Source organism: Heptranchias perlo, chromosome 17 (genome assembly GCF_035084215.1).
Source record: "Heptranchias perlo isolate sHepPer1 chromosome 17, sHepPer1.hap1, whole genome shotgun sequence".
In the NCBI taxonomy this organism is placed as follows: Eukaryota; Metazoa; Chordata; class Chondrichthyes; order Hexanchiformes; family Hexanchidae; genus Heptranchias; species Heptranchias perlo.
In genome coordinates, this window is record NC_090341.1 from 11,347,402 (window position 1) to 11,359,916 (window position 12,515).

The 12,515-nt window shown below is 39.4% G+C and overlaps 1 protein-coding gene across 6 annotated transcripts in view; it reads left to right on the forward strand.

Moving 5' to 3' along the window:
• Positions 1 to 12,515, forward strand: part of LOC137334051 (RNA-binding protein 5-like) — a 49,722-nt gene that overhangs the window by 9,742 nt on the left and 27,465 nt on the right. For 4 of the 6 annotated variants that reach the window (XM_067998482.1, XM_067998488.1, XM_067998486.1 and 1 more), the window contains exons 4-7: positions 1,660 to 1,815; positions 6,101 to 6,173; positions 10,415 to 10,488; positions 12,045 to 12,125. In XM_067998482.1, coding sequence (XP_067854583.1) covers positions 1,660 to 1,815; positions 6,101 to 6,173; positions 10,415 to 10,488; positions 12,045 to 12,125 — 384 coding nt within the window. The remainder of the gene's footprint in view (positions 1 to 1,659; positions 1,816 to 6,100; positions 6,174 to 10,414; positions 10,489 to 12,044; positions 12,126 to 12,515) is intronic. The other 2 variants (XM_067998485.1, XM_067998487.1) reach the window with 2 other exon arrangements.

Consider the following 12,515-nt stretch of genomic DNA (forward strand, 5'->3'; position numbering starts at 1 on the left):
ACACATGGGCAGCTTTATTGTAAGAAAGGTTGTGAATGGAACTGAATACTGGAATCGTCAGCAAATAAATGCATTTCTGACCTTCTGACCTGACAGGAGGGAAGGTTATTGATGAAGCAGTTGAAGATAGTTGGGCCAGGGATGTTTCTTGAAGGAACTCCTGCAGCAATGCTGTGGGGCTGCATTGATTGGCCTCTGGCAACCATCCATCTTCCTTTGTTTCTTGTGTTGGCTACTGGAGGATTTTCCCTTTGATCTGCATTGCCCTCAGTTTTGCTAGGGTTCTTTGGTGCTATGCTCTGTTGCATGCTACCTTGATATTCAGTCCATGTCTGGATATAGGCTCTGTGGTCTGGAACTAAGTTTTCCTGCAGGATCCCAAATTGATTGTCTGTGAGCAGTTATTGGTGAGGAGATTTTGTTTGACACTATTGATGACACTTTCCATCGCTTTGCTGATGATTTGGAGGATGCTGATGGGACTGATTGGCAGGCTTAGATATTTCCAGTTTTTTATGGATCAGCTGTTCTGTGGATAATATGGCTTTTACCCAGTGCCTCCCTGTGACAGTAATTCAAAGCAGCACCCTATTACTTTGTGTTTCACAGTATATTGGAGTACCAGCATGGTATCCTGGGAGTTTTTAAATCTTGAAGTTTTTAAAGAAAATATGGCTTCCTTGTCTTATGTACCAGTCCTGGCTAAAAAAAGGCAGAAGGGATCAGTCATCCTGTTCAGCCCTCTTGTCCTATTATGCTATAACCATTTACTGGGTGGTGTATTAATTATTTTATTCCTTGATTTCCCAGTTGATTCTTGGCCGGTCTAACTCTACTTTGTATCCAGAGATTTGGTGTTCAATCTGATGTCGCTGAGTAGAATGCTAAAGGTTTTCTGAAGAACAGTTTTTACTTTTTACCTGAGTACATTTTAAAAACTGGTGGTATTTCATGGTAATCAGACTTGTATCATGGTGTTGATCCTTCATTTTGGTTGTCAACATGCCTCATTTCCACAAAGGGCTTTGGCCTTGACTATCATCGTCTGTCAAAAGAAAAGTTGGCAAATAAAATCAAACTGGCCGTGGAATTCCACGCTTTATTAGATACTTGGAACATATTTCAAGGCAATGATCTAATCAAGTTCAGATGGCGGTATAAATAGTTTTGGCTTTAATCCAGTACTTTACAGCATCAACTAAACTCATGAGATTCCTCTCTGGTAATCACTGGTATGTCACTGTATTGTCTGTTTAGCCCCAACTTTAATCAATGTTAATATTATAGCTGGCTTATAGCATATTGATGCCAATAAACTCTAAGTAAAACATATCAAATTTAACTCAATATGCTTAAAACTCACCCTATTGTTGTGTGATGCTCCTAATTCACCTCATTGTTTTCTGCATTGTCACCAATCATGCTTCACCTGAGTGTTATGCACGGAAAATATTTTTATAGGCACGCACTGAGTTTGGGAGGGAAAATTTTATAATTGTGCTGCTTAATGCTTTACACCACTTAAATAGATATTACATAAAAATTTCACATGGTTAACACTATACTTTACTGGAATTCTTGTGCCGATAGAGTAAAATTTACTTATTTGAAATGAGAATGGAAATTTTACACGGTGAATAAAAATGTCTCTGTTTCCAGAATTGTGAAGATGAGGGCAGATTCGAAAGACCTGAGGGAAGCCAGTACTGTGATGGTGACTACAAAGACCATGATTATAGAAACGATGGAACTGAAGAGAGGGAGAACAAAACAATTATGTTAAGAGGTCTTCTGCCGTCAACAACCAGGGAGGATGTGTGTGTTTTTTTTACTGACTTTACTAAAATTTGGGTTTATTGGGATTCCAGGAATATTGATAGGAGGGGTTCTAAACAGATTTTTAAAAATGTACTTGAGGATTAAAATGCTTACAATATGTGGTTTTAGAGGAGGACAACATATAATAGAAATATTTGTTCATTTCTTGGAGGGGGTGTCGGGGGGGAGAAACAAAATATGTACTCCATATGTATGAATTTACTGAACAACTAGCTTGCAACTTTGCCTGAAAATGGATGACTGGTAACTTAAATAATCTTCTGCTGTGAAAAGCAGTTTCATTTGTAAGGAAAAAATAGAGGTAGAATCATAAGTATTCACCACTAATGACATCCTCCACTGCAAGAACTATTCATTTAGTCTTTTGCTTTCTGGGATATTATTACCAGAGTACAATGAGGCCATGTGGGTTGAGCTAAAGAACAAAAAAGGGGCAGTCATAATGCTGGGAGTGTACTATAGACCCCCAAACAGTCAGAGGGAGATAGAAGAGTAAGTATGTAGGCAAATTTCTGAAGTGCAAAAATAATAGGGCAATAATTGTAGGCAAAAGGTACAGAGGGTGCAGAATTCTTAAATTGCATTCAGGAGAACTTTTTTTAACCAGTGCGTAGCAAGCCCAAAGAGGGGGGTGGGCAGTTCTGGATTTAGTTTTAGGGAATGGAGCTGGGCAGGTGGAAGGATTATCAGTGGGAGAGCATTTTGGTGGTAATGATCATAATTCAGTTAGATTTAGCATAGTTATGGAAAAGGACAATGATAGAACAAAAGTAAAAGGTCTAAATTGGGGAAAGGCCAATTTTACTAAGCTGAGAAGTGGTTTAGCAAAAGTGGACTGGAAACAGCTACCTGAAGGTAAATCAGTGTCACAGCAGTGGGAGGCATTTAAGTTGGCGATTCAAGGGGTTCAGAGTAAACATGTTCCCACAAAGAAAAAGGGTGGGACTGCCAAATCTAGAGTTCCCTGGATGACGAGCATACAGGGTAAGATAAGGCAAAAAAGGGAAGCTTATGTCAGACACCAAGAGCTCAATACTGCAGAAAGTCTAGGGGAGTGTACAAAGTGCAGGAGTGAAATTAAAAAGGAAATTAGGACGGCAAAGAGAGCATGAAAAAATACTAGCAAGTAAAATTAAGGAAAACCCAAAAATGTTTTATAAATACATAAAGAGCAAGAGGATAACTAAGGAAAGAGTGGGGCCTATTAGAGGCCAAAAAGGTAACCTGTGTGTGGAGGAGGAAGATGTGGGTATGATTCTTAATGAATACTTTGCGTCTATCTTCGTAAAAGAGGGGGGCAATGAAGAGATTGTAGTTAAGGAGGAGTGGAATGAAATATTGGATGGGATAAATGTAGTGAGAGAGGAAGTATCAAGTGGATTAGCATCTTTGAAAGTAGATAAATCACCAGGCCCAGATCCCAGGCTGTTAAAAGAAGCAAGGGAGGAAGTAGCAGAGGCTCTGACCATCATTTTCCAATCCTCTATGGCTACAGGCGTGGTGTTGGAGGATTGGAGGACTGCTAACGTTGTACAGTTGTTTAAAAAGGGAGAAAGAGATAGACCGAGTAATTATAGACCAGACGGTCTAACCTCAGTGGTGGGCAAATTAGTGGAATCGATTCTGAGACACATCATAAATCGTCATTTCGAAAGGCATGGGTTAATCAAGGACAGTCAGTATGGATTTGTTAAGGGAAGGTCATGTCTGACTAACTTGATTGAATTTTTTGAGCAGGTAACAAGGAGGGTTGATGAGGATAATGCGTTTGATGTAGTGTACATGGATTTTAGCAAGACTTTTGACAAGGTCACACATGGTAGACTGGTCAAAAAAGTAAAAGCCCATGGGATCCAAGGGAAATTGGCTCAGTGGCAGGAAGCAAATGGTAATGGTTAACGGGTGTTTTTGCAACTGGAAGGCTGTTTCGAGTGGGGTCTCCAAGGCTCTGTACTAGGTCCCTTGCTTTTTGTGGTATGTATTAATGATTTGGACTTGAATGTAGGGGGCTTGATCAAGAAGCTTGGAGATGATACAAAAATTGGCCGTGTGGTTGATAGTGAGGAGAAAAGCTGTAGACTGCAGGAAGATACCAATGGACTGGTCGGGTGGACAGAAAAGTGGCAAATGGAATTCAATCCAGAGAAGTGTGAGGTATTGCATTTGGGGAGGGCAAACAAGGCAACGGAATACACAATTAATGGGAGGTTACTGAGTGGTGTAGAGGAAGTGAGGAACCTTGGAGCACATGTCCACAGATGCCTGAAGGTAGCAGGACAGATAGATAAGGTGGTTAAAAAGTCATACGGGATGCTTTCCTTTATTAGCCGAGGCATAGACTATAAGAGCAGGGTGGTTATGCTAGAACTGTATAAAACATTGGTTAGGCCACAGCTTGAGTACATACAGTTCTGGTCAGCACATTACAGGAAAGATGTGATTGCACTAGAGAGGGTACAGAGGAGATTTACGAGGATGTTGTCAGGGGCGGAGAATTTTAGCTATGAAATAATATTGGATAGGCTGGGGTTGTTTTCTTTGGAACAAAGAAGGCTGAGGGGAAATTTAATTGAAGTGTATAAAATTATGACTGGACTAGATAGTGGATAGGAAGGACCTATTTCCTTTTGCAGAGGGGTCAGTCACCAGGGGACATAGATTTAAAGTAATTGGTAGAAGGATTAGAGGGGAGCTGAGGAGAAATGTTTTCACAGGGTGGTGGGGGTCTGGAACTCACTGCCTGAAAGGGTGGTAGAGGCAGAAACCCTCAACTCATTTAAAAAGTACTTGGATGAGCACTTGATGTGCCGTAACCGACAGGGCTACGGTCCAAGTGCTGGAAAGTGGGATTATGCTGGATAGCTCTTTTTCGACCGGCGCGGACACGATGGGCCGAATGGCGGCCTCCTGTGCTGTAACTTTCTGTGATACAAGACGGCAAACAGTATCCTATTGCAAGCTATGTGGGAAACTAGCATAACAAAATACCACATGTTGCAAAATTCAGGAACTTGGCAGATAGAGCCTTACTGAGATGCGAAGTGTGGCATGTTACAGGACTTTTTTGGGATGGGTAGATGTTTGGGTATGAAGTCCTAATAATTTAAAGCAGCAGTGAAGTTCAGTCCTGCAGATCATGTCACCTGTGGCTTCCTAAAAAGACAAGTGTCCTTTCTGCCCAAATAGCTCATTGTCCTAAGCCCATATTTGCAGTAATAACAAACTCTAGTCTTTTAAATTCATTACTTTTGAAGGAACCAAGAAAGGTCCAGTTTGCTCTTTCTGAACTGATTTTACCCTGTCTCATACAAAACCTGTATTCCTCCATTCTGTTCTTCGTTCTTGCCACTGGCACTAACATCCCACTAAACCCATTGCAAAAGCAGCTGCACAGGTGCTGTATATAGTGGGAGTTACAGAACATTTATATGAAGGATGGGAAAGCATGCATTCTACTTGTAAATTTACAAACTAAGGTGGAAGTTTTTAAATCACATCTAATCTTTAGTTTCCTGAGCTTAGACTTTTCTCATCAGATTCTGGGGGAAATGGAACTTAAAAGTATCAGGTGCTCCTGGTTCAGGTTTAGTGTGAACTAGGTGAAGAAAGCTTTCCCCCCCTCCCCCCAACCCCAAACTAAACAAGCAGTTCTTGCTGCACCAGTGTGGCATTTCCATTTTTCAGAGCTGGGGTTCTTGTGGTCTTGAGATTGCAGTTATAAGCAGTTTGGTGCAGTGGATTTGCACCCACGACAGGCTAGGTTCAGACTGCCTTGCAAAGTTGGCAAGAATGTTGTAACTCGCTGCTTCACAGTCCAACCGTTATTTTCCCCTCAAATTTTCTTCCCGCCTCTCCTAAAGGCATCGATTCCTTGCTGAGTATCTTGCCCTAGTGGCCATTGTTCATGTGAGCGCTTTAACAGTGAGTGTTATCGGACTATTTAGCCTCAGGAGGCATCACAGCTGATCCCATTTTCTTCTGATGTCCAGTCATGCAGATTTTCCAACAGTGGGGGTCTGGATAGTAGTTGAGAGTAGAAACCCTTGCTGGCTGACCCTATTGTAATGTCCTCATCTGCCGCCCTGACAGACTTCCAGCTCAACATAGTGCAGGGGTTGGACCTGGGACCCATATCTACATGTCAAAGCTACATTTTTAATTAATGTAAAGATATAAATGCAGATATTTTCAATTATTGTCACTATGTGGCTCTTAAAATCTTCAGGAAAATAAAGCAATGGATTTTAAAATTTCCTTTCAGATTCTTGAAATATTTCAGGATAGTGATGAATTTCAGCCCAAAGACGTGCGCGTGATGAAGTGTAAAGTATCAGGTGAGATTTTGGCTGCTCTTGCAGGTGTTCCCAAAGAGAAAAATATCCCACTTCCTGTTCCCAATTCAGGAAAGACCACAGACCTTTGCCATGGCTGAGGAACATGTTACTATATAAACCAGATAAAAGTGAATTTGCTTTCATCTGTAATGGGTGGTTTGGAGGGACTTATGGTATGAGTAGATTGCCCAATAAGTAGGGGACTCTTTTGAACAAAAGTAGTCCATAACTTTTATACTTTGAAAGTAACATTTGTGTTCATAAAACAACTGTGCCAATTTATTTCTATGCACCATGTGTGGCCCCTTGAAGCACTCAGGTTGCCAGAACCTCTTTCTCATATGCACCCATAGTATTGCAGTATTTGGATGATACAAACCATTAGGAATATTTTAGGGGAGTTTATATTTACTACTTGAACACTGAGATTTTGTTCCTGCCAGTAACTCCCTCTTGCTTGTCAAGATATATTGTGGAGTTTTTTTCATGCAAACTTTAATCATTCTGGGTGGATTAAATCTGTCTACTGTTTTTTGTAGAGCAATTTGAGCCCTTCTGATGTAATTCCATACCCTTCAACTATTAAAAGTTAAGCACTTTCATTTCAGGGAGATTTTGCCAGCTTGAACCTGTTGACTGTAGTGTTTCACTTCCAAAAACACAATTTCATATATATATATTTATAATACATTTTAAAGGAATGCAAATACATTTTAAAGGAATGCAAGCTACTCCCAAAAAAAATACCAAATTTCTTAGTTATTAGTTTGTGTTCTATAATCCCACAAGTCGATAAATAGATTCTTAGACTGCAGGTTGTGTGTTGTTTCCTCTGCAGTGCCTTTTTTAGTTAGTATCAGGATTTTTTTTTGCCGATTCCTAGGATTGTCTTTCTGCAGGAGAGTAACAGAGGTACTTTTGTATAGATGGTGTAACAACACAGTTAATATCTGGTGGGGCAGTTGGGAAGAATGTAAGGCCATATGGGAGGTGTCAATAAAAAGTGACTCAGCAACCTTCCCACTTCCGCACCACATCTGTCCGGTTTATATTATAGCAAATTTGGTCTTCCAGCCTAAATTAGGCAGGAGAATTTTTTTTCGTGGTTCACGAGATGGAGAGAAATTACTGGGCATAATTTGAGAAATTGGGAGGGTGTACAGTGTCCATGAATGGCAAAAGGGTTTTTTTAAAACAGTATTTTGACTATCTTTTACAATAAAGCAGTATTTTGTGCTGTGTTTACTACCCACACACAATCTGTATTTAAAAACTCTTGTTGAAGCCTAGCTTTCCATTTACTGATGAGTCTTGATCAACTGTGACAGTTTTAGGGAGTAGTAAGCATCCTTTTATCGCCTTTTTAATGTCAGAATACAACTTGCCAAAATATATGGGGAAAGCTGGGAATATTAACATGGCACTTTTATGCTGTGGAGTTTTTTAAAAATTTTCTTCCAAGAGAAGCCAATTTAAAATGACTGACAATTTGTGTCCTGTATGTTCGCCAAGAAAGGATGACAGAGGTCTGATCTCTCCAAAGCAGCTAATTGCTATGAACTAGATATGGAGAAATGCTAAGTGTAGTGTGTCTGTAGCCTGGTGTTTTCCTTTCAAGAGTGAACAGACGTCGTTGCTTGGGACTGGTGTTATTTAGGATCATGAGGTTCCATTTCTCTTGGAATATGAACTGAAGCTGCTTCCAACTTAACTCTAATAGCAATGGAGCTGGGCAGTTTTAAGCTAGTTTGCAGTGGTCACCTTTCCCATTCCTGACCAGGATATTAAAACCAGCTCAAAACAGGCATTGCTGTGCTAGTCTGCAAATATTTTTTTTACTTAGTTTTATTTGCTTCCTAATTTGAGGGAAATTAATTTTAACTCTAAAATTTGTATTTTTTTTTGAGTTGCATACACCATCTTAAATGCTCACTAAGCAGGGATCATGGAAAAAGCAGATTGTTTTGTTTTTTGGGGAATTTCCCACTTCATGTCCTCCCAAAACTAAGTCAGCAAGTTTGAATTCCAGAATTTTCACATTCTAAATGGCTGCTCACACAAATAACATCACTAAAAATTTATCATCCAGAATGAACAGCTAATAAATTACATCCATTCTACTTAGTTTTCAAAATCATCGCCGTAAAGGTCTTTGGATACATCAGTAAATAAAATTATGGTCAAAATATACTAAATAAAAAGCCGCAATTTAATGTCGTCTTGTCCCTTTTTTAGTTGGAATTTATATATTTGAGATTGCAGATAAAATATTAGCAGTTGTGAACATTTGTGCAGGTATCGTGGGTTTATGAATATTTACACAAGCAAAAATAATCTGAACATTTATCACAAAGGCTTCAGTTGGTCACATAAAAAAATAACTGTATTGATACTTGAAGTTATTCCATAATGGCACTAGTCAGCGAAATAGTCAATTTCCCTGAGTCTGGATTGTGTAGTCTGCTAATTAAATGCCTAGAACCACTATCCTTTACACATTTGGATATTTAAAAAAAAACAACAAAGTCTTTTATGCAATTATGGTGAGACGTTTGTTGAAATGGTTTTGCTTATGGGATTCTGTCATGGGGAAAGCAACTTTTCGACTCTTCACCTTGAAAGTGAGATGGTCCCAGAGTTTGTGCTATTTGGACCATAGGAAGATTATTGACCCTTTAAGCACTGCATTTACATGAATGCTTGCACATGGCAAGGGTTTTCTGCTAAATAATAGCTGTGGCTGTTACTTTAGGGAGTGGTGAGGATTATATTCTTGCCACACAGTTCTAAATGTTTGGAAACAAACCATCCCTTTTAGTAGTTACAGGACTGTAGTGTCTTTTATTCTGCCTTGTTTGTTGCATTCTAAAACTGCAAAGTAGAGGCAGCTGGAATAGGCATGTCATTGTGATGTCACAAATTGGAAAGTGAACAGCCCTTCCCATTTATGTCACCAGACTGAACTTCCATGATCCAGTTAAGGGAGGAGGGGTAGGAAGAATTATGCATAAAATATCAAGACTAAACTGATTAAAATGCAAGCATTGTAACAAGTGAATGAGAGATTAAGTGTACTGGTATTTCCTATCTAATACTTAAGATTATGGGACAGTCGGTGAAAGAAAGTTCTGTTTAATTTGGGTTTGGTGTTGATCGAATTTTAGAGAAATTATTTGTATAGAACGGATACAACTGTTTCTTCACTGATATTGAAAGCAGCCCAGTGTGCAATTAGACTGCTAAAAGTGAACAGTTAGGATTCTGCCTCTACTTGTGTCATACTGATGGCCCTCACGCAAAGGTGTTACATGAGACTGTCCCAAGCTAACAGTCCTAATACCAGATCAAAAGCAAAATACTGCAGATGCTGGAAATCCGAAATAAAAACACAAAATGCTGGAAATACTCAGGTCTGGCATCATCTGTGGAGAAAGAAAGAGTTAACGTTTCAGGTCGACCTTTCAACAGAACTGGAAGAAGTTAAAGCGTTAACTCTGACCTGAAATGTTAACTCTGTTTCTTTCTCCACAGATGCTGCCTGACCAGCTGAGTATTTCCAGCATTTTCTGTTCTTAGTCCTAATGTAACCTATGTAACTTCATATATTTTATAAAGTAGAATTCATTTTATGGTACAACATGGGCTCATCGCTCAAGGGATTTCCTGATGTTGAGACATTTTGGGATCGGGGTATTAGGTGCCTCCCAGTAGGGATGTGAATTTGTAACTAATTCCCTGGCTACTGTTGTATACTTCCAAGTGGCGCTTCTTTCAACCATGGAATAGTGTATGGTACAAGGTGCCCTAATTTTGGTCTGATGGGGAAGCAGTATAATTTCCAATGTTACTGGAATATACTGGGAACAACTTGGTATTGGAAACCACCTACAGTACTTGAAGGGTTCGGATGTTTGTGTGCAGGTAGGTTACAACTGATTCTGGAAGTGTCCATTTATGGTGGTATAAATCATTGCAGTGACATTTACTGTAAACTTAGAAGAAGATAGGGTGACACTGATACTTATGTTACAAATGCTACAAAGAATGTATAAAATTTTAAGTGCATTTTTGAAAATGAGTTTAAATTATTCTGTTCCCTTCCATGGCAAAAAAAGACAATAAGGCCTCTTTATCATGCCACACAAATAGACATTTGTACATAACACGTGGCGACAGAATGAATGGCTGCTTTAAACACGCTGACTAACACAATCCCGTCTATATCTGAATGCTGTCTCTAGGTCAAAGCCGTGGTTTCGCCTTCGTGGAGTTTAATCACTTGCAGGACGCAACGAGATGGATGGAAGCCAACCAGGTTGCTTCATCACAAGTCTAGATTTATTGGAGGGGGGAAGGATCAAGTGTTTTGCGCTGCAGAAAAGACCCAGAGGGACCAAACATTACCCTTTCCCTCAAATACCAGTACTTCTCAAAATTACATTTGTGGAACAAACACAAGTTATTATATGGGTGTTTGTATTTTTATTTGCTTTTGTGCCCATGAACCTGATAACTGCTTGCAGTAAAGAAAAAAAACTAATAGTGGTTACTTGCTCATTTTAATGGCCTATGTCATGTGGCACCTTCCCAAGTACATTTTAAGGATGCTTGTGTAATGCAACACTGCACCATTTACTGTGTTGTGGAGAGGTCCTTTTACATGTGCAAAGGTTGTTGATGTACATCATGAGTGCCTGCTTTTTGGGTCTTTCCCTCTTCCACCTGCAAAAGAACTCCAGTGATGCAGTCTCCAGTGCAGTGTCCTGTTTTAAATTGCAGTAATTTGCAGCCTGTGCTGACTTTGGTCTAATTTTCAGGGATGTGATTTCTAGTTTCTGTCAGATTTCTGATATTGGAGGGAGGAGGAAGCAGCTCAGAGCCATGATCATAATTCTTATGGTCCATTCAAGACAACTGTTGCATTTAAGGGGAGATTTGCTGTTGTTAGACGTTGTTTGTGTGCCTTGTAAATACTTAAGACTATAAACTTATTTACAAATTCCATGCGAGCCATATGGGCGACACAAATACCCCACTTACATTGTGTTAATGGTTGTCTAAAATGTCTGAGAACCTTAGCTTACTTTAAAGAATAAATCCAATTAGCTAGGGTGTCTGATCAGTTTACACATCAGCTGAGTGGATGTATTGAAGATTTGTTGGCTGCTACTTAAGTGGAACTTTATGCATGTGCTAATGTCTTGGGATTAGCCTGTAAATATTGTAACTTGTGACTTGACTTGAAAGATGGGCTGTAATTGGCAACTTATTTGCAGATACAGTATCTTTGTCAAGTGAAACATCTTAAGTTCCATCTTTTAATCGAGAAGCTGAAGGTTTTTGTGGAAATGTTCACATCCTTGATTTTTAAACGTAGTAAAACTTTTTAAAACTGAACGTGTCCCTCTGGAAGGAAGACTGTAAAACAGTGCAGTACTTAGACATGCCCAATATTGAGATTGTTAACTCAAACCCCATATTTTCTGAGGTAAATGAAGTTTATCCTAGCAGATTAAGTGAAGAATATATGGGACGCAAGCAAAAGCCAGCAAGTAGTGTTTCGTATAACAGAATCAACTGTTTATCAATTAAACCAGACTTGCTTAGATTTTCATCTTGGTAGAAAGAAACATCATCTGTATCACTTATCTTCCAAAAGTTGAGTCCCACTTTCATCTTTGAAGTAAAATCATGGCTTGATTACCTACGTGACCAAATCGTCTGCATCCAGGAGACGTTTTTATATAAATATTTTATTTTTTGAGAGTAGTTTTCATCCCTTGTCAGGAGCCGGTGTGATCTGTGTAGACAAATTTAAAAAGAATCTATTGTGCTAAATTGTGTAGGTTCTGACTTACCCCTTGTTTCCAGCAGCGCTGCCTCACAATTCTTGGAAAGTCCGTCTCGATGCATTACAGCACAAAGCCTTTTGAAGACTGGAGTTGCAACAAGGTAGTAAAAATAACATTCTAACTGCAGCCAATCTCTTATGCTTACCATTGAATTTTTGTCTCCTGGGTTAACATTTGTGGAAGTTGTCTACGTCGTTTCAGTAATGAGGTTTGATTTTTGGAGTTAAGTTTCTCAAACATTCAAAACTGTTAGGATGTTGTGAATTGGATCCTAGTGTGCTGTACCATAGATTAATGGGGCAGGGGTTCGAGATCCCAACTTCAGCATTGTTGCCTTAGGGGACCAAAATTGTTCCCATGGGCTGTGAACAATTGGAGAAAATTATCCTTGGGCTGTTTTCCCACTAGAATGTGGTTAGAATCAGTGAGCATCATTGGAGGAGGCAGGTTGCTTATATTTCCTCTTTCCCTTCATCCTTAGGCTTCAGTT